The sequence below is a fragment of the Oncorhynchus tshawytscha genome, linkage group LG01 (genome assembly GCF_018296145.1).
Source record: "Oncorhynchus tshawytscha isolate Ot180627B linkage group LG01, Otsh_v2.0, whole genome shotgun sequence".
Lineage (NCBI taxonomy): Eukaryota > Metazoa > Chordata > Actinopteri > Salmoniformes > Salmonidae > Oncorhynchus > Oncorhynchus tshawytscha.
In genome coordinates, this window is record NC_056429.1 from 72,576,601 (window position 1) to 72,603,028 (window position 26,428).

The 26,428-nt window shown below is 41.8% G+C and overlaps 1 protein-coding gene across 7 annotated transcripts in view; it reads left to right on the top strand.

The window, feature by feature from the left end:
• Nucleotides 1-26,428, top strand: part of LOC112256249 (E3 ubiquitin-protein ligase MARCHF8) — a 124,372-nt gene that overhangs the window by 24,781 nt on the left and 73,163 nt on the right. For all 7 annotated transcript variants that reach the window (XM_024429371.2, XM_024429353.1, XM_024429410.1 and 4 more), the window contains one exon: nt 10,184-10,373. In XM_024429371.2, the coding sequence (XP_024285139.1) occupies nt 10,278-10,373 (96 nt within the window). In that variant the 5' untranslated portion in view covers nt 10,184-10,277. The remainder of the gene's footprint in view (nt 1-10,183; nt 10,374-26,428) is intronic.

Sequence of the window (26,428 nt, forward strand, 5' to 3'; positions counted from 1 at the left end):
TACAAGACATTTTGTAGGGATTCATATTTTGATGATGTGAAGTATATTTGCTGGTTTGTGGTGTGTAATGAGGAGCAACCAGACGATGCACTTGACACATTTATGAAATTACTTATTCCAGTTACTAATAAGCACGCAACCATTAAGAAAATGACTGTAAAAACTGTTAAATCCCCTTGGATTGATGAGGAATTGAAAAATTGTATGGTTGAGAAGGATGAGACAAAAGGTATGGCAAATAAGTCTGGCAGCCCAACTGATTGGCAAACGTAATCATGTGAATAAGCTAAATAAAAATAAACTATACTATGAATCAAAGATGAATGATAGTAAAAATCTTTGGGAAAAACCAACTCGAATCCATCATTCATAGAATCAGATGGCTCATTTATTGCAAAACCCACTGATATTGGCAACTATTTTAATTACTTTTTCATTGGCATGATAAACAAACTTAGGGATGACATGCCAGCAACAAACGCTGACACTACACATCCAAGTATATCTGACCAAATTATGAAAGACAAGAATTGTACTTTTGAATTCTGTAAAGTCAGTGTGGAAGAGGTGAAAAAAGGTATTGTTGTCTATCAATAATGACAAGTGACCAGGGTCTGACAATCTGGATGGAAAATTGCTGAGGTTTATAGCAGACAATATTGCCATATCTTAAATTTAAGCCTACTAGAATGTGTGTGCCCTCAGGCCTGAAGGGAAGCTAAAGTCATTCCGCTACCCAAGAATAGTAAACCCCCCTTTACTGGTTTAAATAGCCGACCAATCAGCCTGTTACCAACCCTTAGTAAACTTCTGGAAAACATTGTGTTTTACCAGATTGAACCTTTATTTAACTAGGCAAGTCAGTTAAGAACAATTCTTATTTACATCGTCGGACGACGCTGGGCCAATTGTGCGCCGCTCTATGGGACGCCCAATGACGGCCTACCCCGGACGACGCTGGGCCAATTGTGCGCCGCTCTATGGGACGCCCAATGACGGCCTACCCCGGACGACGCTGGGCCAATTGTGCGCCACAAAGAGGCACTTGGGAAAATTGCAGGTGGCTCAGAACAGGGCAGCATGACTGGCCCTTAAAAGTACACGGAGAGCAAACATTAATGACATGCATGTCAATCTCTCATGGCTAAAAGTGGAAGAGAGATTGACTTCCTCATTACTTGTTTTTGTAAAACAAACACAAGGGACCAGCAAAATGGATAAAAGGGGGTGGTGGCAGTAGCAGGAAGAGCAGCATCTAGTGGTCAACATATGGTACGTTCACACTAATTTACGGTAAATAATGCAAGTGACTTCAATGGTAGATTTTTCTGAACGGGAAAAAAACATCACCAGATTCACAGGGAATACATTACAAAGGGTGAAGAATCAATACTCCAAGCAGCAGCTCCTTACTACTTGTTAAACAGAGATAACTGATACTGTATACTGGTTGTTGAGGGTGGAATCTGCGTGGATGGGTCTTTGGGTGGCTATTGATAGTTCTGTTGAATTCCCCATGTCTTACTCATTCATGTTTTACTCATTCAGCTTAGCTTAATTTCTCAGAGATCAAATTATATTTCAACAAAGTAATGTTTCAGGAATGCTAATCTTAAATGTTTCTAACAACAGAAACAATTTCTTTATTGTGCCTTTTGAGGTGGAATGACTCAGGCCTGTAATGCAATGGATGTAAAACAGTCCAGTATTAGTATTTACCTGGTTTACCTTCTGTCTTCTAACTCAATCTAACCATACCCTGCTCTGAGCTCCACTATGTCTGCCTGTCTACTGTTCCCTACAGTAACTCAATCTATCCCTGCTGTGCTCTGTGCTCCACTATGTTTGTCTATCAGCCTCCATAGGGAGAATGACTATTGATCCTCTGGAATAGCTTCTCTCTCTCTGTGGAGGATGTCAGACCTTGCTGTGCCTGCAGTGTAAAGAACTCTGTGGTGGTTGGAATCTAGGCTGTTTGCAAATCCCCTCTGAAGCACACAACAGAGATCGGAGCTAGGCGGTGGCTGATGGCACTAGGTAGTTGGTTGCATTTCTATATAGCGCTTTCGACAAAGCCTCAAAGCACTTCACATTAGGCCTATATGGGGATAACTCATCCCATTCCACAGCTGACATTTTGTGCCAGAACACTTACCACACATGGTGGCTGAGATGAATGGTATTGGTACGCAATGAAACTGGAAACAGTTGACAGCCCCCATATATCACCTTGGCAGAAGTGCTGGCTCAGCTGGAATGGATCGGGAGTAGTAATACATTATCTATTTTTGATGATGTACTGTACCTTACCATTCTCTGGTTGATGATGTACTGTACCTTACCATTCTCTGGTTGATGATGTACTGTACCTTACCATTCTCTGGTTGATGATGTCATTACGGCCATTGTGGTCCTTCAAGGGCTCAGGCTTCCTGTTTTGGCGCCCTGAAGTAGCAGTTCCCTCTTTACACAGAAGGCCTTTTCATTCGTCATGGATGTGTAGATTTATACAGCAGTTGTGTTTTGAAAGATAATTTCATGGGTGGATGCTTAATTTATGTATCATGTAGGTGTACATTTGATTTAACATACCTTTTATCCAGGTTGGCTCATTAAAATACATTTGAAATAGATAATACATTTTTCACAACAGATCTGGAGACTTGATAAACAGCATAGCACTGTCTTTGAATGTAAAACCATAAGGGAAAGATTTATTCAAGACCTTGCTTATGGCTGCAATGAAATCACTGTTGACTTGAACTACCAGAGCTAGAGCTTTATACAGGGTCCATTCTTACAGGCCTCTACGGAGAAACATTCCTATTATAATTAAAGTGCACCGGCCTGCAGCAGAAAAAGAACTGGGTTGTATACAACGAGGCCAGGTTTAGATCTCACAGATGGAAGGTTGCGTCAATGTCTCTAATCAGTTTATCTATGGTTTCATAATAAAAATTCACCTCAGCAGAATAATCAGTTGGAATTGTCTGAGTGTTTTCCCACAGACCATTTCAGTTCCATTTTTCCCAGACACAGACAGTAGATGTGGGATGTTCGGAAAGCATAACACGCACGCACAACGGGACTTTATGAAGAGTGTAAACAGAGGTGTGCTATTCAGATATTGTCACAACCAGCCTGTATTGCCTTTTTGATGAAAGTTTGTTATCTGAAGATATTCTGGACTGAACTGTGTGTCCCTTCACACAGAAGCCTGCCAGCTAGTGTTTGACCACCAATAAGGTTTACAGGCTGACACACATGTTCAGTACCAGTCAGTGGTATCATAGGAAACCTATAATGAAAGATGTGTGATTATGTTATTACTGTACTCCAATATATACCTGTGTCTATTATGATGTTACAAAAATGTGTCTGTAAGGTTCGTTGACTCCAGTGAGCTAACGATTAGTGAGATAACATACTCTTTATTAATTATGTTGTTGTGGATATGATGAGGGGACAGGAGGGAGAGAAAGAGTTGAGGCTATAAAATGTTTATTTACATTGTGTACAACATTGGAGTAAAACAAGCTTATATTTTGGGTTCTGATGGGGTCCGACAGTTGAACGAACTCATGAGGCATTTATAAGTTATATTCTTTAAGATTCAATGGGTTAGTGGTGCGGTCAGCTGTTTTTCCACCCGCACCCACCTGCAATTGCTAATAACTCATCCACAACCGCCCAAACCTATATGTGAAAAAGAGAAAATATGAGGCCTGCACCAGGTCCTAATCCGCTAATTTAGAAAATGCACTGTAGGCTACAGTCCGAGACGGCAGAAATATTTTTTGACAGGGGGTGTAGGATTTCTTTGGGCCTTTTAGATACTTTTGGTCATGTAGTGTATGTGGACACCTGCTCGTCGAACATCTCATTACAAAATCATGGGCATTAATATGGAGTTGGTCCCCCCTTTTCTGCTATAACAGCCTCCACTCTTCTGGGAGGGCTTTCCCATACAGTGGGGCAAAAAAGTATTTAGTCAGCCACCAATTGTGCAAGTTCTCCCACTTAAAAAGATGAGAGAGGCCTGTAATTTTCATCATAGGTACACTTCAACTATGACAGACAAAATGAGAAAGAAAATCCAGAAAATCACATTGTAGGGTTTTTTTTGTTTTGTTTTTTTTGGTGAATTTTACCCCTTTTTCTCCCCAATTTCGTGGTATCCAATTGTTGTAGTAGCTACTATCTTGTCTCATCACTACAACTCCCGTACGGGCTCGGGAGACGAAGGTTGAAAGTCATGCGTCCTCCGATACACAACCCAACCAGCCGCACTGCTTCTTAACACAGCTCGCATCCAACCCGGAAGCCAGCCGCACCAATGTGTTGGAGGATACACCGTGCACCTGGCAACCTTGGTTAGCATGCACTGCGCCCGGCCCGCCACAGGAGTTGCTGGTGCGCGATGAGACAAGGACATCCCTACCGACCAAGCCCTTCCTAACCCGGACGACGCTAGGCCAATTGTGCGTCGCCCCACGGACCTCCCGGTCACGGCCGGTTATGACAGAGCCTGGGCGCGAACCCAGGGAATCTGATGGCACAGCTGGCGCTGCAGTACAGCGCCCTTAACCACTGCGCCACTCGGAAGGCTCATTGTAGGATTTTTAATGAATTTATTTGCAAATTATGGTGGAAAATAAGTATTTGGTCACCTACAAACAAGCAAGATTTCTGGCTCTCAAAGACCTGTAACTTCTTCTTTAAGAGGCTCCTCTGTCTTCCACTCATTACCTGTATTAATGGCACCTGTTTGAACTTGTTATCAGTATAAAACTGACTGTAGATGTTGGAACATTGCTGCGGAGATTAGCTTACATTCAGCCACAAGAGCATTAGTGAGGTCGGGCACTGATGTTGGCCGATTAGGCCTGGCCTCACAGTGTGCGTTCCAATTCATCCCAAAGGTGTTAGACAGGGTTGAGGTCAGGGCTCTGTGTAGGCCAGTCAAGTTCTTCCACACCGATCTCGACAAACCATTTCTGTATGGACCTCGCTTTGTGCACGGGGGCATTGTCATGCTGAAACAGGTTGGAAGCACAGAATCGTCTTGAATGTCATTGTATGCTGTAGCGTTAAGGTTTCCCTTCACTGGAACTAAGGCGCCTAGCCCGAACCATAAAAAACAGCCCCAGACCATTATTCCTCCACTAAACTTTACAGTTGGTACTATGCATAGAGTTCTCCTGGCATCCGCCAAACCCAGATTCGTCCGTCGGACTGCCAGATGGTGAAGCATGATTCATCACTCCAGAGAATGCGTTTCCACTGCTCCAGAGTCCAATGGCGGCGAACTTGTCAATCACTTATTAAAGACTCGCAGCAAGACACAACCCACTGTGCAAAAACTGACTGAATCAATGTGGAAAACGGATTGTATTTGCAAAAAGTCCTCAACGTAAGGAAATGGTGTTTTTTTCACCAAACCTTTAACCTAAATCCAATGACATGGTGACAACTCAACCAAATGTAAATCAAAACTAAATCAAATAAAATAACATGTTTTTGGTCATATACACACACATATTTTGGGGTGGCAGGTAGCCTAGTGGTTAGAGCGTTGGGCCAGTAACCGAAAGGTTGCTAGAGCGAATCACTGAGCTGACAAGATAAACATCTATCATTCTGCCTTTGAACAGGGCAAGGTTGTAATTGTAAATAAGAATTTGTTCTTAACTGACTTGCCTAGTTAAATAAAGATATACATGTGTTTAGCAGATGTTATTGCGGGTGTTTATTTAATAATTTTTTATTTCACCTTTATTTAACCAGGTAGGCTAGTTGAGAACAAGTTCTCATTTGCAACTGCGACCTGGCCAAGAAAAAGCATAGCAGTGTGAACAGACAACACAGAGTTACACATGGAGTAAACAATTAACAAGTCAATAACACAGTAGAAAAAAGAGAGTCTATATACATTGTGTGCAAAAGGCATGAGGAGGTAGGCGAATAATTACAATTTTGCAGATTAACACTGGAGTGATAAATGATCAGATGGTCATGTACAGGTAGAGATATTGGTGTGCAAAAGAGCAGAAAAGTAAATAAATATAAACAGTATGGGGATGAGGTAGGTAAAATTGTGTGGGCTATTTACCGATAGACTATGTACAGCTGCAGCGATCGGTTAGCTGCTCAGATAGCAGATGTTTGAAGTTGGTGAGGGAGATAAAAGTCTCCAACTTCAGCGATTTTTGCAATTCGTTCCAGTCACAGGCAGCAGAGAACTGGAACGAAAGGCGGCCAAATGAGGTGTTGGCTTTAGGGATGATCAGTGAGATACACCTGCTGGAGCGCGTGCTACGGGTGGGTGTTGCCATCGTGACCAGTGAACTGAGATAAGGCGGAGCTTTACCTAGCATGGACTTGTAGATGACCTGGAGCCAGTGGGTCTGGCGACGAATATGTAGCGAGGGCCAGCCGACTAGAGCATACAGGTCGCAGTGGTGGGTGGTATAAGGTGCTTTAGTAACAAAACGGATGGCACTGTGATAAACTGCATCCAGTTTGCTGAGTAGAGTATTGGAAGCTATTTTGTAGATGACATCGCCAAAGTCGAGGATCGGTAGGATAGTCAGTTTTACTAGGGTAAGTTTGGCGGCGTGAGTGAAGGAGGCTTTGTTGCGGAATAGAAAGCCGAATCTAGATTTGATTTTAGATTGGAGATGTTTGATATGAGTCTGGAAGGAGAGTTTACAGTCTAGCCAGACACCTAGGTACTTATAGATGTCCACATATTCTAGATCGGAACCATCCAGGGTGGTGATGCTAGTCGGGCGTGTGGGTGCAGGCAGCAAACGGTTGAAAAGCATGCATTTGGTTTTACTAGCGTTTAAGAGCAGTTGGAGGCCACGGAAGGAGTGTTGTATGGCATTGAAGCTCGTTTGGAGGTTAGATAGCACAGTGTCCAAGGACGGGCCGGAAGTATACAGAATGGTGTTGTGTAGCTAAATCGTGTAGCTAAATCCTTGCGCTTCTAGCTCCGACAGTGCAGTAATATCTAACAATTCCACAATTCTAACAACATCTAACAATTCCCAATACACACAAATCTAGTAAAGGAATGGAATTAAGAATATAAAAATATATGGACGATGGGTAAATTATGAGATGAGATGGGTAAATTATTAAAGGTTCTAGTGTTCTATTTATTAAAGTGGCCAGTGATTTTAAGTCTATGTATATAGACAGCAGCCTTTATGTGCTAGTGGTGGCTATTTAACAGTCTGATGGCCTTGAGATAGAAGCTATTTTTCCGTCTCTCTGTCTCACCTGTGCTGACCTCGCCTTCTGGATGATAGTGGGGTGAACAGGCAGTGGCTCGGATGGTTGATGTCCTTGATGATCCTTTTGGCCTTCCTGTGACATCGGGTGCTGTAGGTGTCCTGGAGGGCAGGTAGTTTGTTGGGCAGACCGGTGATGCTTTGGGCAGACCGCACTACCCTCTGGAGAGTCTTGTGGTTGCGGGTGGTGCATTGGCAATATGAAGAGCTGATACAGCCCGACAGGATGCTCTCGATTGTGCATCTGTAAAAGTTTGTGAGGATTTTAGGTGTTGCGCCTTCTTCAGCACACTGTCTTTCTGAGTTGACCATTTCAGTTTGTCAGTGATGTGTACACCGAAGAACGTGAAGCTTTCCACCTTCTCCACTACAGTCCAGTCGATGTGGATAGGGGGGGTGCTCCCTCTGCTGTTTCCTGAAGTCCACGATCATCTACTTTGATTTGTTGACGTTGAGTGAGAGGTTGTTTTCTTGGCACCACACTCCCAGAGCCCTCACCTCCTCCCTGTAGGCTGTCTCATCATTGTTGGTAATCAAGCCTACTACTGTTGTGTCATCAGCAAACTTGATGATTGAGTTGGAGGCGTGCTTGGCCACGCAGTCATGGGTGAACAGAGAGTACAGGAGGGGACTGAGCACGCACCCCCTTGCCCCCTTGTGGGGCCCCAGTGTTGAGGTTCCGCGGGGTGGAGGTGTGGTTTCCTACCTTCACCACCTGGGGTGAAATGACGTCTGTGCCAAGTGGGAATGGTGTATGAATCATTAGACTCAAGCAGTGTGTGTGAGTGTGCGTGCTGACAGCAATCAGAGCCCACTCTCACTCTCTTTTGTGTGTTTCAGCATGTTATTGTAAAACCGAACAAGCCTCCAGTCATAATGACCTCTGTTGCTGGCACCATGGCAACAAGGTCACTTTCTGACCGATCAGACCTTTTTAGGAAGTTATTGATTGGCCAGATGGTTACCGAAACAGTGATGGGCCAGACATATACAGTAACATTGATTGTCCAGAACACAAATGTAACCCACATGGAGTTTAAATATTTAGTACAATCTCTATTTTAGGCCCCACCTACAGGCCTAGAGATTAGTTTAGAACCAGGCTTACTTCTGTAAAGGCTTCAGTCCTCTGCTTGTTCAGTTGGCTATATTGGTGAAGTACTAGCTATAGTATATTGATTAAGGCCTGTTCTTTTGCAGATCATTCAAATTGTATGAGTACATTATCTTTCTAGCAGATTCTGTTCAACTATAACTTATCTAGTGATAAGCAAGTGATATGTGAAGTAGGGCTAGGTTCAACACGTGTGTGTGTGTGTGTATATCTCATCATACTGCTGGGGTCTACAGCGGTCCAAACAGAGGTGAAACAAAATGGCAGTACTGCCTACAAACACATGACCTTGTCCCTGTATCTGCATAAAGCCTTGCCGTGTGTGTGTGTGTGTGTGTGTGTGTGTGTGTGTGTGTGTGTGTGTGTGTGTGTGTGTGTGTGTGTGTGTGTGTGTGTGTGTGTGTGTGTGTGTGTGTGTGTGTGTGTGTGTGTGTGTGTTAGTGCAGTAGGATGGTGAAGGCTGGGTCAGTGTCCATGTAGCACTAGTGGGAAGGGGAAACAGTGGTTTGTGCATTTCTCTGGACTCACTGTCTCACACTGGAGATAAGCTCATAAGCAATTGCATGTTGGAGGTCTCCCTTTCACTGTCTATCTTTTTCTTTCTCTCTATCCCTCTCCATCTCTCTCTCTCTCCACCCTCCTTCACTCTGCCCCATCTCTCTTTCTCTGTCTCCCTCTCTCCTGCTCTCCTTCTCTCTCATTACATAATGGAAAGCCTTTCCTTAATGGAAAGCCCTGGTATGTAATTAATCTGTCTGTGATGGTATCAGGTCCCCTTGTTAGTCTCCCTGTGTCTTGTCCTCACGGTCTATAATGTCCTTGGGATCTGAGGGAGAGACTACCAGAAACCCCTATAGTCCCCTGAGATATCCATAACCTTTACTGAGAGAGAGCCCACCTCTACTTCCAGACAGCACTAGATTAGTGATGCGTCAATACCCCTCATCCTCGCCTTTCTTCCTGTCTTCTACCTCTTCCCTCCCTCCCTGTTGTTGTGTTATCATGGGGCTGCACTTTGTGACAACTACTGTTGTCAAAAGGGCTATATAAAATACATTTGATTGATTGACCGTGGTTCAGCCTTCACAGCACAAGGCAATGTTTACAGAAGGCAGAAAATGCTATCATCCCAAACTAAATATGATTATTTGTGTTTACCCTTTATTTAACTAGGCATGTCAGTTGAGAACAGATTGTTATATTATAAGTGTTGATATTAGTTGGTAGGTGTCTTTAATTTAACATTGTGTTTTGATGTTTTACCTTTTAAGACTTTTTCTGGGTGATGTTTAGTGCTCATGGGTCCTTTAACATGGAATGACCTCTGTGGTGCACATTGTTATAAACATATCGTTATATTTGTCGTCATCGCATCAATTCAGGCAATTTATCGCAATATAGATTTTTGTCCATATCATCCGGCTCTAATTCAGACCTTTGTCAATGTGGACAGTCAGTGTGTTATGTTCTATTCAGACCATGGTTCATTCTCTCCCTCTCCATCAATGTGCTCTTATTCTATTTTCAGACAATACTTTTCATAGACTTCACAGCATGGGCTGTTAAACCGACTCTTTTCTCTGTCAATGTGTTATCATCACTCTGATTAGCCACCCACAGTTCCAGAACCAGACCAGTCATACTATTGGAGGAAAGAAAAGAAAATGGCTACAAATAATAAAAGTATATCTTGTGAAAATAAATGTGAGTAGTGTTATTTATGTGTATGTCTAAACATGTATCTCCTCTTTCAACTTATTCTCCTCTCCAGAGCAGTGTAGCCTGGGAGTAGCGATTCAGCCCGTCATGCCAGCAAGACAGGAAGTGTGTGTGTGAGCCCGACCAGTCCGGTGGGCTGCGCGGGGATGAACATGCCACTGCACCAGATCTCTGTCATCCCCCGTGATGTCACTTCCTCCCGGGTCAGCGGCAGCGGAAAGTCCAAGGACAAGGACAAACAGGTAGGGTCAAAGATCATGGTCTTCTAGTGGGGTGTTTAGGAGGGGGACACCGTATGACATGCTTTTTGGCAGGATGACATACTTTCTTAAACAGACTAATGGCAAGATCCATTGTGGACCACACCTTGTCATGTTTTAATACCGGCTCGGTGTAGCTGTGATTCCAGGAACTCCACAAAGACAGATTGGGGTGTGTGCTTGTCCGTGTGTGTGAGTAGAGAACAGCTCACAGTTCATCACAGTAAAGTCCCCACTGCTAAGCTGAAGTGCTTTAATGTGGAGAAGCTTTCAGTTTGTGGACGGTTTTGTGCTACTATGCTGAGTTGGACGGTCACAGGAGGATGTGTGTAGTGCGTTGCTTGCCATTTTGTGGACGTACTACGCAGCGCACAGACCCCCTCGTTCACTCAACTTTGTGGAGATACATTGAGTTTTCTTGTAGGACCTTTTATGCGGGGAAACAGTGAAGCCATCTGTGTAGCCTATTCCCTGTTTCTGTTTATGAGTCTTTTATTGAACAATGTGAAACAATTTTGTGTCTGTTAGCTGCTTTTCATTAAATCAAGCAAAGCTGTTCTTTTTATGGCCTAAAATAAATGTGTTCATATGGGCATAAATGATCTACAGGCTATAGCGTACCGAATTTTGTTCAGTAATGAAAATAAAACATTTTAATGCAGAAAAAATGGATCTGGTAAAAGGCTGACATTTGGAGGTTTCAATAAATAAAAAATACTCTGTATTTTGACTATAGAAATGGAAACATTGTGATTTTAGAGACACAAAGTAACAATAGCCTATGATTAAAGGGTTAGTCTGTAATGGGCTCTCACCATCATTATCATTATTCACATCGTTCCAATTCAATCAAGTCACAATTATCAGCTTTGGTATTGACATCAGTGAGCAGGCTTTCAGAGAGAGGAGAGACACATGGGTAGGCCTATCTACTGAAAACAAAAATTATAATGAAATTCAGACCACAGAAAGCCAATGTTTATATAAAATGTCTGCCTTTTACCCTACATTTAACAGTCTAAGTCAATTTAATGTAGGAAAACATCACAAAATCCATTTGGCCTGTGTCGTTTCATTGAGTCTCATTATGATACTGAAAACGTAGCATATTTCAAAACAACAGAATACCATATTTTGAGTTTACTGTATAGGCCATTATATAAAATATTAATCCGAGGTACAACTTTAAGGGAAAGACATCTTTTAAAACTTTTTTGATATTCACCTCATGTCTTTATAATATGAATGAAAATGTAGTCTATTTTTGTTTTGAAATCACTAACGTTATTTGTCCATCTCTCCAATTTGTTCCCACTTTCAATCAAAAAATATGCATGAGAAATTCACAAGACTATAACATTGGAATGTAGTAAAGTGCCACCCAACACTCCGGAGAAGCCATTGAATAAAATGCATTACAAGGAAATAAAGCTTTTTTGCTTTTGAACCTGTTTAAAAATGCTATAGGCCAACATTTTTACCCTGCATAGTTTGGACTATCCTTTTCGTAACGTATGAGACATTCTAGAAACACCATGTGTGCTTTCACAACAGCTGTTCACTTTACTGTCATTCTGGAAATCATTTTCTGAATCAAGTGATGCTTTGTTGAAAAGGGGTTCAAGTTCGATGTCTGTCTAATCTCACAGATTAATGCTTACTATATTGATAGGCAAACAACACTGCCATTAATACACGGATTGAAAAGTGTTTTATTTCAGCACGATTTTGGACAATTAAAATGTTTTAGAATGTATTAACATTTTACAATCCCATGAGGCCCAAAATACAGTTCTAGTTTTAGGAACTATCCTCTTGAAACTATCCTCTTTGAACTGCCGGATCTGAATAATAGTCCAGCAATCGAATTGCAAATCGTTCATATGCTAATAATCCAAATATTCTGCTTAAAAAGATCTTGCACTGCTACCCTCAGCATTCATTATTCTTACACGGAAACCATACTGGCTGCGCGCATGCGCCATCGTGCATAAGTATATTTTGTCCCCCTACGCCAAACGCGATCATGACACGCAGGTTAAAATATCAAAACAAACTCTGAACCAATGACATTCATTTGGGAACAGGTCGAAAAGCATTAAACATTTATGGCAATTTAGCTAGTTTGCTGTTGCTGCTGCTCGGCCATGGAAACCCATTTCATAAAGCTCCCGACGATCAGTTCTTGTGCTGATGTTGCTTCCAGAGGCAGTTTGGAACTCGTAGCGAGTGTTGCAACGAGGACAGATGTTTTTATGCGCTTCAGTACTCGGAAGTCCCGTTCTGTGAGCTTCTATAGCAGGGAAGAAATTTGATGAACTGACTTGTTTGAAAGGTGGCATCCTATGACAGTGCCACGTTGAAAGTCACAGAGCTCTTCAGTCAGGCCATTCTACTGACAATGTTTGTCTATGGAGATTGCATGGCTGTGTGCTCGATTTTATACACTTGTCAGCAACGGGTGTGGCTGAAATAGCTGAATCCACTCATTTGAACAGGTGTCCAAATACTTTTGTATTTATATAGTGTTCTTGTGCATCTGCCTGTACTTGTGCGTATAGAGGCTCCACTGTTAAGCTGAAGTGGTTTAATACGGAGAAGCTTTCAGTTTGTAGTTGTTTTCGTGTTACAAATGCTGAGCCATAAGGTCACACGGGAGGATGAGTGTGTGTATGTCTCTCTTTTATCTATTTTCTTTACACGCATGGTGTATGTGTGTGTTTGTTTATGTTATTGTGCTCCCATGTGTTTGTGTGTGCATGTGTGTGTTTGTGTGTGTGAAGGGCTGGCAGTAGTGGTCAGCTGTAAGATCTGCTAAACAAAGCGTTGTGCTGTCAACATGTCTGTCTGCCTGGTGTCTGTCTTCTTACCAACAAAATACTCAATAACACGGTCTATTGTTTATCAGGGTCTGAGTACCTCAGCATGTCAACACAGGTGTTCACAAGAGCCCACTAAACCTGTACATATGGTGGACTTGACATAGCCTGATTTAGCTGCAGACACACTTTCAGCTCGAAGATTCCATAATAGTTTGTGAATTAAGATGGCTGCAGTCATTCAGTAAGTTACGTACTATATCCATGCTTTGTCTGCATCCTTGACAGAGGATATGCTCTAATTGGCCTACTTCTCTCTCTGTTCTGTTCTTTGCTAACATCCCTCCTTCCATCCCTCTGCTCTGCACCAATCCCCCTCTCCCTGCGGCTAAGATCTGTTTATTCCTCTCAGGGATGGAGGGATAAATGGAGGTGATTCCTCTCCTCCCTCTGGATCCATCGGAGGAGTGGAGGAGAGGGGTATGGAGCGGAGGAGAGAAATAGCAATTGCTTACCCTGCATTCTGATTAGTGGAAGTGTAGACAAAGTGTGTGTGTTTGAGTGTGGTTGCGCCTGCCGTTTAGTCCGAGTGCAACCCATCTATCCGAAACAGACACACCTTGTCTTTTAGTGCCTCTAAAAAAAGAGAAGGGGGGAGAGAGGGAGCATTTTCCTCTATTTAGAACTCTGTGTTAGTCGGCTGCTTCCTCTCAACGCTCTTCAAATACTCAATAAATAATTTATTCTCTGTCTCTCTTATCTATTTCTTTTTAAGACACACACACACACACACACAGACTGTCTCTCACATATCTGAGTAAATCCACTGTGTTAACACTGTTATCCATATGAAATTGTGTTGGGAAAATATGCCTCTGAAACAAATTGAAGCAACACATTGTGAGACACAAAGTTATACAGTTAGGTTCCAAATGCCATCCTATGCCCTCCCATAGGGCTCTGGTGAAAAGTACTGCACTATATAAAGAACACGGTGCCATTTGGGACACAGACAAAATGCTTACTTATGTGCCCTTCCCAACAATGCAGAGAGAGAGATTGTGATCACACAGTTGTTCGGAACAGCTGGTGTTCTCATGCATAGTTCAGTGTTGCTTGCCTCGGCACGAGCATAGAAGACATTTAGCTGGTGTGGTAGGCTCGTGTCACTAAGCAGCTCACGGCTGGGTTTCCCTTCCTAAGATCGAATCGTACTACACCGGCTCCGACGCTCGTCGGATGTGACAGGGCTTGCAAACTATTACAGACTACAAAGGGAAGCACAGTTGAGAGCTGCCCAGTGACACAAGCCTACCAGACAAACTAAATAACTTATATGCTCGCTTCGAGACAAGTAACACTGAAACATTTATGAGAGCATTAGCTGTTCCGGATGACTGTATGATCAGGCTTTCCGCAACCGATGTGAGTAAGACCTTAAAACAGGTCAACATTCACAAGGCCACAGAGCCAGACGGATTACCAGGACGTGTACTCTGAGCATGCGCCGACCAACTGGCAAGTGTCTTCACTGACATTTTCAACCTCTCCCTGTCCGAGTCTGTAATACCAACATGTTTCAAGCAGATCACCAGCATTTTCTTCTTTGCTTATGAGCTTATACAGTTGGTTGAGAGCGGTCTTAGAGCCAGCTTCGTTCTGTGGTGGTAAATAGACAGATACAAATAATATAGATGAGAACTCTCTTGGTTGATAGTGTGGTCTACAGCTTACCATAAGATACTCTACCTCAGGCAAGCAATACCTCGAGACTCTTTTAATATTAGACATTGCACACCAGCTGTTATTGACAAATAGACACACCCTGACCCCTCGTCTTACCAGAGGTAGCATCTCTGTTTGACTACAGCTCAGCATTTAACACCATAGTACCCTCCAAACTCGTCATCAAACTCGAGACCCTGGGTCTCGACCCCGCCCTGTGCAACTGGGTACTGGACTTCCTGACGGGCCGCCCCCAGGTGGTGAGGGTAGGTAACAACATCTCCACCCCGCTGATCCTCAACACTGGGGCCCCACAAGGGTGGGTTCTGAGCCTGTACTCCCTGTTCACCCACGACTGCGTGGCCACGCACGCCTCCAACTCAATCATCAAGTTTGCGGACGACACTACAGTGGTAGGCTTGATTACCAACAACGACGAGACGGCCTACAGGGAGGAGGTGAGGGCCCCCGGAGTGTGGTGTCAGGAAAATAACCTCACAGTCAACGTCAACAAAACCCCCCTATCCACATCGATGGGACAGTAGTGGAGAGGGTAGTAAGTTCCTCGGCGTACACATCACAGACAAACTGAATTGGTCCACCCACACAGACAGCATCGTGAAGAAGGCGCAGCAGCGCCTCTTCAACCTCAGGAGGCTGAAGAAATTCGGCTTGTCACCAAAAACACTCACAAACTTCTACAGATGCACAATCGAGAGCATCCTGTCGGGCTGTATCACCGCCTGGTACGGTAACTGCTCCGCCCACAACCGTAAGGCTCTCCAGAGGGTAGTGAGGTCTACACAACGCATCACCGGGGGCAAATTACCTGCCCTCCAGGGCAGGGTACCTGCACCACCCGATGTCACAGGAAGGCCATAAAGATCATCCGACCACCCGAGCCACTGCCTGTTCACCCCGCTATCATCCAGAAGGCGAGGTCAGTACAGGTGCATCAAAGCTGGGACCGAGAGACTGAAAAACAGCTTCTATCTCAAGGCCATCAGACTGTTAAACAGCCACCACTAACATTGAGTGGCTGCTGCCAACACACTGACTCAACTCCAGCCACTTTAATAATGGGAATCGATGGAAATTGATGTAAAATATATCACTAGCCACTTTAAATAATGCTACTTAATATAATGTTTACATACCCTACATTATTCATCTCATATGTATATGTATATACTGTACTCTATCATCTACTGCATACATGTATCACTAACCACTTTAAACTATGCCACTTTGTTTAAATACCCTACATTACTAATCTCATATGTATACACTGTACTCGATACCATCTACTGCGTCTTGCCTATGCCGTTCTGTACCATCACTCATTTCTATATCTTTATGTACATATTCTTTATCCCTTTACACTTGTGTGTATAAGGTAGTAGTTTTGGAATTGTTAGGTTAGATTACTCGTTGGTTATTACTGCATTGTCGGAACTAGAAGCACAAGCATTTCGCTACACTCGCATTAACATCTGCTAACCATGTGTATGTGACAAATACATTTGATTTGATTTGATGGGGTAAACTACTACTCAGAATTATTTTCTGAGTGACACCACTTTACCATAACAGTGTGAGACTCTGAAACTGCTCTGTGTCTGCTATGGAGGATAAGGAGAGAGCTGATGTGACTGGACTAATCACTGATACATGTTTAGAGACATGGATGCTTTGTTATTTAAGACTTTGCACTTATAACGGTGTATTATTCTCTTGTGGTTGCTTGTTTATTTGGTAAACTTCCTCCTTTTAGCGTCTGATTGTTAATGTGTTAACTAGTGATAAGTAGTTATTATTAAGATTACACCCCCATACACACACACACTCCCGAATGCACGCATGAACAGACACAGACACACACACACATACACACACACACACACACACACATACACACACACACACACACACTCAAACTTATAACACTCGCACTCTCTGGGCCAATTGCAAACTACCTCTCCCTAAAGCTGATGCCAGTGTTGAACTTTTAGTCCTGACTGCTGTCAAAATCTACTGTGGCAATTGACCCTACACGTTTTATGAATGGAAAACTATGTTGGTGTAGCCTACACTTAATCATTTTCTATTTCCAGTTCATGTAATCCATTAGTTAGAACTTGTCTTAAAAAGTATGGTAATTTCTTATCAAGATTCTGGGGAAAAAGGTCCCTGCACTGTCCATATTTGAAATGTTGTAACCAAATCAAGCCAATCAAATTTTTAGCTAATTAAACTGTAGTCTAATACAGTATTTCAAATGACACATATTAAGCCATTTAAGATGAAGCATTTAAATGAATATACTGTGTAGGCATAATTTTACTATATTCTTATACTGTAATAAGAATTATTTTACCTTCATCAGCCTTATGTTTTCCGATAGATCATTATTTATTTGGGGAACCAATAGAGAACCTATAGACAACGAAAGTTGCAGCTGTCTGGAATCATCGTGAGATCAGTTAAGACACTTGTTTATTCTTGTGGGTTTTGCGTTGCAATCAAACTTATTTTAGTATGCAGGTGCATGTAATCTCCCGTTAGTATAGTTTTAAGAACGTACGAAGTTCAGCTACTTCATTGCAATTGGCCGTCAGTGTCTTCTGGAAAAAAACACATCCATTTCACATGTGAAAACACAAAGTGTTCCAAAAACACATTTTCACGTGATCTTATGTGAAGTTAATGTGATAACGTGATGACATGTAAAGCAACATGTGCTGGCAATAGTCTTCTCCTCTGCCTTGTGGTATTTGGATTAGATCTTCAGGGGTGAGACCATAGCATGACCTTTACAACAAACAAATGCAGTTATCTCTCAAAATATACACAAAAGTAACTCTGATTAGTTCCATAGGTGTATTAAAAACATTCCTACAAACCCTGTGAACAGATGTGCCAAACATTCTTCGTGATGATGTTCCCTCTGCCCAACTCTGTCCTCTCGAGATTTCCCTAGCCAGGGGCCTGGTTATGGAAATGTAATGCAAATGACCCATAAAGCCTTGGAGCAGAGGAAGGGAATGTGGAGAAAAGTTATCAGGAAAACAATGTTTACATCATAGAGATAGAAAAATAACTAATCTTTGTATCTGTGCCATTATGGCGTCACAGACACCATGGGCAGCACCATAACGGCTATCTCCATTCTAAAGTAGTGAATTGAGAGTCGGTCGGTAACAAGAGGGTTGCCGGTTTGAACTCCCTGACTGTGGGAAAATCTGCAAGGAGTGATCTGGCAGCCGGAGGGTTACCGGCTTCAGTATCCCTGTATACTACCTGCCGCCTTGAGCAAATCACTTTACCCCTAAGTGTTCTCCTAAGTGCTCCAGCGTGATGCTGTGCAACAGGCCATGTGCTGCTCCCAGCCTGTGATGTGTGGGTTTTGTGTCAGGTTGGGTACTGTGAAAGCAAAGAATAAAGAATATCCATGCAAATGGACTAATAAAGCAAGTATTGTATTTTTTGTTTAAAAAAAGTCTAAACGCTAATATTGGTGGTTAGTGCTGGAGTCCTGAACCGAATCTTGTTTGTCGTTTATTTATTATGGCCACAAGATGGCAGAGATATAGCTTAAAGCCATGATCATTGGCCGATCGCTCCCAACCTATCGGAATCCCATCCCAGTTGACTACTTGAAAATGGTGAAAAACCCTCTGGTAATGTCCATGCTAAAACAGATTATATCCATCTAGAGCCCTCTTTCTACCTCTATAGTTTACATGCCTTGTGACCACCAGGAAGCAAGAGTAAACACTTTTACTTAAAAACAACAGGTGTGATATACTGTAGCTTTGTGGTTTGGGTGGTCTAGGGGTTAGTGTCACCGCCTTCAATAAGCACTGTATTCCCTGTGCTGACATGGTTATGAATCGGTCCCGCTGTTTGACATACTTGCTCAATCCGAAATAGCACCCTTTAGGTCATTCCACCAATTCGGTGCCTTTTGAGATGTGTAAGTTTTGATTTCACCTCATTTTAACATTCTCTCATGAAGAGCTGCACATGTTAAACTTAATTTAAAAAACACGTTTTCCCATCTCAAGAGGTTAAATAAAATGTTTTGCTGCTGGTCTGCGCATGCTCTGAGGACGCGGCTAGGGATGCCGCCTGGACCGGCAGCCTTGCAAGGGTTAACAGTTTAAATGTTTTACTCATATTTGCCACAGAGAAGGAGAGCCCACAGGCTTTGGTAGCGGGCTGTGTGTGTGGCACTGTATTGTCCTCAAAGCGAGCAAAGAAGTTGTTTAATTTGTCTGGGAGCAAGACGTCGATGTCTGCGGCGGGGCTGGTTTTCTTTTTGTAATCCGTGATTAACTGTAGACCCTGCCACGTACGTCTCGTGTTTGAGCCGTTGAATTGCTATATTGAACGGCACTATTAAACGGTACTTCATTGAATATAAAAGGCTTTTAAAATTCAATATTGGTCAAATCAAAATTTATTTGTCATGTGCGCTGAATACAACAGTGAAACGCAATGCAAATAGTCCAGGTAGCCATTTGTCAGGAGTCTTATGGCTTGGGGGTAAAAACTGTTGAGAAGCCTTTTTGTCCTAGACTTGGCACTCCGGTACCGCTTGCCATGCGGTAGTAGAGTGAACAGTCTATGACTGGAGTGGCTGGGGTCTTTGACGATTTTTAGGGCCTTCCTCTGACACCGCCTGGTGTAGAGGTCCTAGATGGCAGGCAGCTTAGCCCAGTGATGTACTGGGCCGTACGCACTACCTTCTGAAGTGCATTGCGGTTGGAGGCCGAGCAATTGCCGTACCAGGCAGTGATGCAACTAGTCAGGATGCTCTCGATGTTGCAGCTGTAGAATCTTTTGAGGATCTCAGGACCCATGCCAATTCTTTTTAGTTTCCTGAAGGGGAATAGGCTTTGTCGTGCCCTCTTCACAACTGTCTTGGTGTGTTTGGACCATTCTAGTTTGTTGGTGATGTGGACACCAAGGAACTTGAAGTTCTCAACCTGCTCCACTACAGCCCCGTCGATGAGAATTGGTGCACAATTTCTACTTCAAATTTCAAAGGGACGCAAAAGGCACTAACTTTGTGGAACGACCCCTATAGTGTAGAAAATTAGCCGGCCCGGGACTTTTACTGAAATGTTGATTTACTGTGTGCATTGTCCCTGATAAAATAAACATAATAAAGTAAAGTGCGGCCCCTGTTCATAGTGCACTATCTAGTGAAGCTCATCAAATCAAAGTTAATTGGTCGCGTACAGTTTAACAGATGTCATAGCGGGTGCAGCGAAATGCTTATGTTACTAGCTCCTAATGTCAGGTACACAAATAATCAAAAACAAGAAATCACAAATGTCAGAACGAATCCAATTAACAACCCAAATAAACTGTATCCATAATCCAAATGCAATCTATGGGTATATACACCAAAAATATATACTAAGAATGATATGTACAGCAGTAGATATATTTACAGTGAGCAAACAGATGCATGTTTTGGAATATTTGTATTCTGAACAGGCTTCTTGCTTTTCACTCTGTCATTTAAGTTAGTATTGTGGAGTAACTACAATGTTGTTGATCCATCATCAGCTGTCTCTTATCACAGCCATTAAACTCTGTAACTGTTTTAATGTCACCATTGGCCTCATGGTGAAATCCCTGAGAGCTTTTCTTCCTCTCAGGCAACTGAGTTAGGAAAGATGCCTGTATATTTGTAGTGACTGGGTGTATTGGTACACCATCCAAATGGTAATTATTAACTTCACCATGCTCAAATTGATATTCAAGGCCTGCTTTTATTATTTTTTGTATCTACCAATAGGTTCCCTTCTTTGCGAGGTATTAGAAAACCTTAACCTTATATGTAATTGTATGTGTGGGGTCGTCATTCAAAAATCATGTTGAACACTATTATTGCAGTCCTGCAACTTACTAAGCACAGTTTTACTCCTGAACTTATTTAGGCTTGCCATAACAAAGGGGTTGAATACTTACTGACTTAAGACATTTCAGCGTTTCATTTTTGATTAATTTGTAAAAATGTATAACAACTTAAATCCATTTTGACATTATGGGGTATTTGTTATTGTGTTGTAGGCCAGTGACACAAAATATCAATTTAATCAATTTAATTTAATTTAAACAAAATTCAGGCTGTAACACAACAAAATGTGGAAAAAGTCAAGGGGTATGAATACTTTCCGAAGGCACTTTAGGTTTGTTAGTGGTTCTCAAACATTTTGGGGAAATCAAGATTAAGTTGTGGATTGATGAAGTGACGACCTTGGTCAGTTGGAGGTGTTACTCAGTTGGTGTGTGTGTGCTGCTGTGCCACTTGGGATTTGAGAACTCCAAACCATAATTATACTGAACAAAAATATAAATGCAACATACAAAAATATCAAACATTTTACTGAGTTACAGTTCATATAAGGAAATCGGTCAATTGAAATAAATAAATTAAGCCCTAATCTATGGATTTCACATGACTTGGAATACAGATAGCTTAAAACAAAGTTAGGGGTGTGGATCAGAAAACCATTCAGTATCTGGTGTCACCACCATTGGCCTCATGCAGAGCGACACAGCTCCTTCGCATAGAGTTGATCAGGCTGTTGATTGTGGCCTGTAGAATGTTGTCCCACTCCTCTGCAATGGTTGAGGAACACGCTTTTGTACATGTCGATCCAGAGCATCCCAAAAGTGCTCAATGAAAAAAGTCTGGTGAGTATGCAGGCCATGGAAGAACTGGAACATGTTCAGCTTCCAGGAATTGTGCACAGATCCTTGCGACATGGGGCCGTGCATTATCATGCTGAAACATGAGGTGATAGCAGCGGATGAATGGCACGATAATGGGTCTCAGGATCTCGTCACGGTATCTCTGTGCATTCAAATTACCATCGATAAAATGCAATTGTGTTCGTTGTCCATAGCTTATGCCTGCACAATCCATAACCCACCGCCACCATTGGGGGGACTCTGTTCACAACAATTGACATCAGCAAACTGCTCGCTCACTTTACGCCATACAAGTGGTCTGCAGCAGTGTTGTAAAGTACTTAAATAAAAATACCTTAAATACTAAAGTAGTTTTTATGGGTATCTGGGTATCTGTACATTACTTTTGTCGTGTCTTTACTATCATTAAATGAAGACTTAGTTTTTATCAAAGATGCTCTGTAATTAGTATTACGAGATTAAACTGATTACTCATGTAACTGTAATTAACTAGGAAGTCGGGGCACCAAGGAAAATATTCAGATTACAAAGTTATAAGTTTCCTAATATAACTTTTCAGACATTTTCATATCTGATCAATACTCTTCTGAATTAATGAATTATTTATTTTACCTCACGTTAGTCTCATTCTAAACGTCGTAAATTGTTGGTTATCTGCACGAACCCAGTCTTCACTATGAGTCATCCATACATCAATTGTCCTAAATCATTTATTTATTAACTAACTAAACAATCACAGAAGTGCACGCACAAACAAACAAAGTAAATATGGTTACAAGAAATGATAGGGGAATGTGCCCTAGTGGGCTAGACTGGCATGGCGGCTTGGTGTACAAAAGGGAAGTGGTGGTCGACTGAGATAAGACAACACACAGTTGATAATTATAACAATTTAAATGCTAATCCTTTGCACATGAACGCTCACTCATTCGGGAACAATTGCAATCAATATATATATTTACGCTCAGTGTGTCGTCGGGATGTCTGCTGAAAAGTTAGTTTCTGTTGAAGAGTTTTCGTCCTCTCTCTCTCTCTCTTTCTGCGTGGTTAGAATGGATAGTTCAGAGTGACATTCATTCATTTCGTTATAGATGTTTCGGCGGTTGTCGTTCTTCGCGTTCAATGATACCGAATTCCTAGCTGCAGACTAGTAATTAATATCAAAGACTTGTTCTTATTCTGTCGGTATCGATAGTCTAAGAGTTTAACCACGTGGGATGGTGAAAAGATTCAGCAATCTTCTCAAACCTTGGCCCTCTTGTTATCGAGGTAAGCTGGTCTGCAATCTTTGTCCTCTAGTAATTGAGAGAAACATGGTCTGTTGAGAAATTCTCAAGGTGGGGTTTTATTCGGAATTGCAGAGAAGGGCCTGTCCCAGGATGCCCGACCCTAACTAGGCTCATGGGCAGTCCTCTGATTTAGTTAAACTCCAAAGGGAATTGGAGTTTCCTTCATTAAAAAGTCCAAAATCACATTACACAATTTTACAAACAGTATCATCCTCACTCATTCATCTTATACAACAATTAGATGTAAACCTCATATCTGAGGCTATTATATTAATGGTAATGTCGCCGCATCGTCTCCCATGAGCCCCATAAAATTGCACCAAACGGACCAGTTCGTAGCTGGATTCTTCACCGATCTTTTATACCTTCTCCGGAACATAAATGTTGTTCGGACCTCAAGTTCTGTGAGGTGGAAGAAATTCCTTTGTTCTCTATGAAAATTCACTCTGTCTCTATACTGTGGCCATGAGGAGATCATCTCCTCCAGGAATGTATGACCTCTCTCTGGCCACAGCATCCTGTGTGTAGGAGACTGGGAGAGGGGGATGGGGCTTGCTGTACCCAAAGAGGGCAACGTCATGACACTTTACTATTTATAGTTTTGACAACTTTTACTTTTTCTTCACTACATTCCTAAAGAAAATAATGTACTTTTTACTCTGTACATTTTCCCTGACACCCAAAAGTACTCATTACCTTTTGGATGCTTAGCAGGACAGGAAAATTCTCCAATTCACAGACTTATCAAGAGAACATCACTGGTCATCCCCACTGCCTCTGATATGGCGGACTTGCTAAACACACATGCTTTCTTTTGTAATTTATGCCAGAGTGTGCCCCTGGCTAAATAATAAAATAGTGACATCTAGTTTCCTTTAATAAAAGGAATTTGAAATGATTTATACTTTTACTTTTTAAATATACTCAAGTATATTTAAAACCAAGTACTTTTAGACTTTTACGGAAGTAGTATTTTACTGGGTGACTTTTACATGACTAATTTTCTATGAAGGTATCTTTACTTTAACTCAAGTATGACAATTGGGTACTTTTTCCACCACTGGTCTGCGGTTGTGAGGCCGGTTGGTCGTACTGCCAAATCTCTAAAAAGACGTTGGAGGTGGCTTATGGTATAGAAACTAATATTAAATTCTCTGGCAACAGCTCTGGTGGAAATTCCTGCATTCAGCATTGCCCAAACCTTCAACTTGAGACATCTTTGACATTGTGTTGTGTGAAAAGCCTGCATTTTAGTGGCCTTTTATTGTCCCCAGCAAAAGGTGCACCTGTGATATGATCATGCTCTTTATTCAGCGTCTTGATATGCCACACCTGTCAGGTGGATGGATTATCTTGGCAAAGGGGAAATGCTCACAGGGATGTAAACAAATGTATATGGAACATTTTTGGAATATTTTATTTCACCTCATGAAATATGGGACCAACATTTTATATATGTTCTATTGTTGTTCAGTGTACATTTGGAGGAAAGAATATGAAACAGAGAAGCAGAGGGCTCTGACTGACTGGGGCCTTTGGCCGTGCTGGGAATTACTTCACAAATAGGCTGCGTAGCCTTCAGTTGTTTCAGCCTTGAAAATGTGTGTGTGTGTGTGTCTGTGTGTCTGTCTGTGTGTCTGTCTCTGTGTGTGTGGTTGACTTCCAGCAGTGGATAACTTGTTGATGCTTGACTATCTCTTGAGAAGGCTGGGGACGAGGGCCCAGGGTTCTTGTCAAAAGTAGTGCACTAAATTGGAAATAGGATACCATTTGGGACCTGGCCTCTAACTGAAGTCCCCAGTGCATAGTTCTTGTTTTTAAGATGCACACTTAATTACAGGACTAAGCATTGAAAGAACAAGTGAAGAGTTTATTTCCAAAATGCTATATCCACAATTGTTTTATTTTTTGGTGTAATTTATCATCAGAAATTATTATGGGTACCTTCATGTGTAAAATATTTATATTTCATTCATAGATTTTAGATGTTTGCAAAACGCTATATACCCATTGTTTAGCTGGAACGGAATGTTTGTATCCTGTATATTTGACTGTGATATGTGGTTGTCTCACCTGGCTATCTTAAGATATCTTAAGGCACTTTCTGTAAGTCGCTCTGGATAAGAACATCTGCTAAATGGCTAAAATGTTAAATGTAAATGTTTATATGCAGATCTCATACTATATTTAATTATTTTAGCTGTAAAAACATTCTATTGATGTCACAAATGTATAATTTTACAAATTTTTTAATTAAAAATGTAATTACTACATTTGACTGTGGAAAACTGAGTGGTACTCCTTATTTCTCTGACTCTGTAATTGAAAAACCCAATGCCATGATAAGTTAATGAAAAAAACACACCGATCTCTTTCATGATATTTATATAGTGTTTTGGAATGAAACTCTTCACTAGGCCTTTTATCTTCCAACAATGTCTCTCTTTCCCCTCTGTTTCTTTGGTGAAAGAGCAATTAGCAGAAAGAGGCTCGAGGAGGTGATAATACACTCCAATTTTAACCCCGAAACATTACTTTCAGTGATACACACACAAATCATTCTTCTACCCAAGAATAGCAATAAACCCTTTACTGGCTCAAACAACTGACCAATCAGCCAACCCTTAATAAACCTTTTTAAATAATTGTTTTTGACCAGATACAATACTATTTCACAGTAATTGATAATAGGAAGCTTGTGGGAGCTGTTTTATTAGACTTCGGGGCAGCTTTTGACATTGCTTATAATCCGCTGTAAAAACATATGTGTTATGGTTTTACATCCCCTGCTATATCGTGCATCAAGAGTTACTTGTCTAACCTTTTTGGGATAGTGGGCAGCATTTTCACTTTTAGATGAATAGGGTGCCCAGAATGAACTGCCTCCTACTCTGTCCCAGATGCTAATATATGCATATTATTATTAGTATTGGATGGAAAACACTGAAGTTTCTAAAACTGTTTGAATGATGTCTGTGAGTATAACAGAACTCATATGGCAGGCGAAAACCTGAGAAAAATCCAACCAGGAAGTGGGAAATCTGAAGTTTGTAGTTTTTCAAAGCTTGGCCTACCGAATACACAGTGTCTATGGAGTCAAGTTGCACTTCCTACGGCTTCCACTAGATGTCAACCGTCTTTAGAAACTTGTTTCAGGCTTCTTCTAAAAAGGAGGGGGAATGGGAGCTGAATGAGTCATGCATCTGGTAGAGTGTCTCAGGCTCGTGACGCGCGCTTCCGACAGAGTTAGCTCTCGTTCCAGTGCTTTTCTTCAGACAATGAAATTCTCCGGTTGGAACCTTATTGATGATTTATGTTAAAAACATCCTAAAGATTGATTCCATACATCGTTTGACTTGTTTCTACGACCTGTAACGGAACTTTTCGAGTTTTTGTCTGGATAAAGTGCTCGTGCCTCATGAAGATGGCTTACTGGGCTGAACACGCTAACAACAAGTGGTATTTGGACATA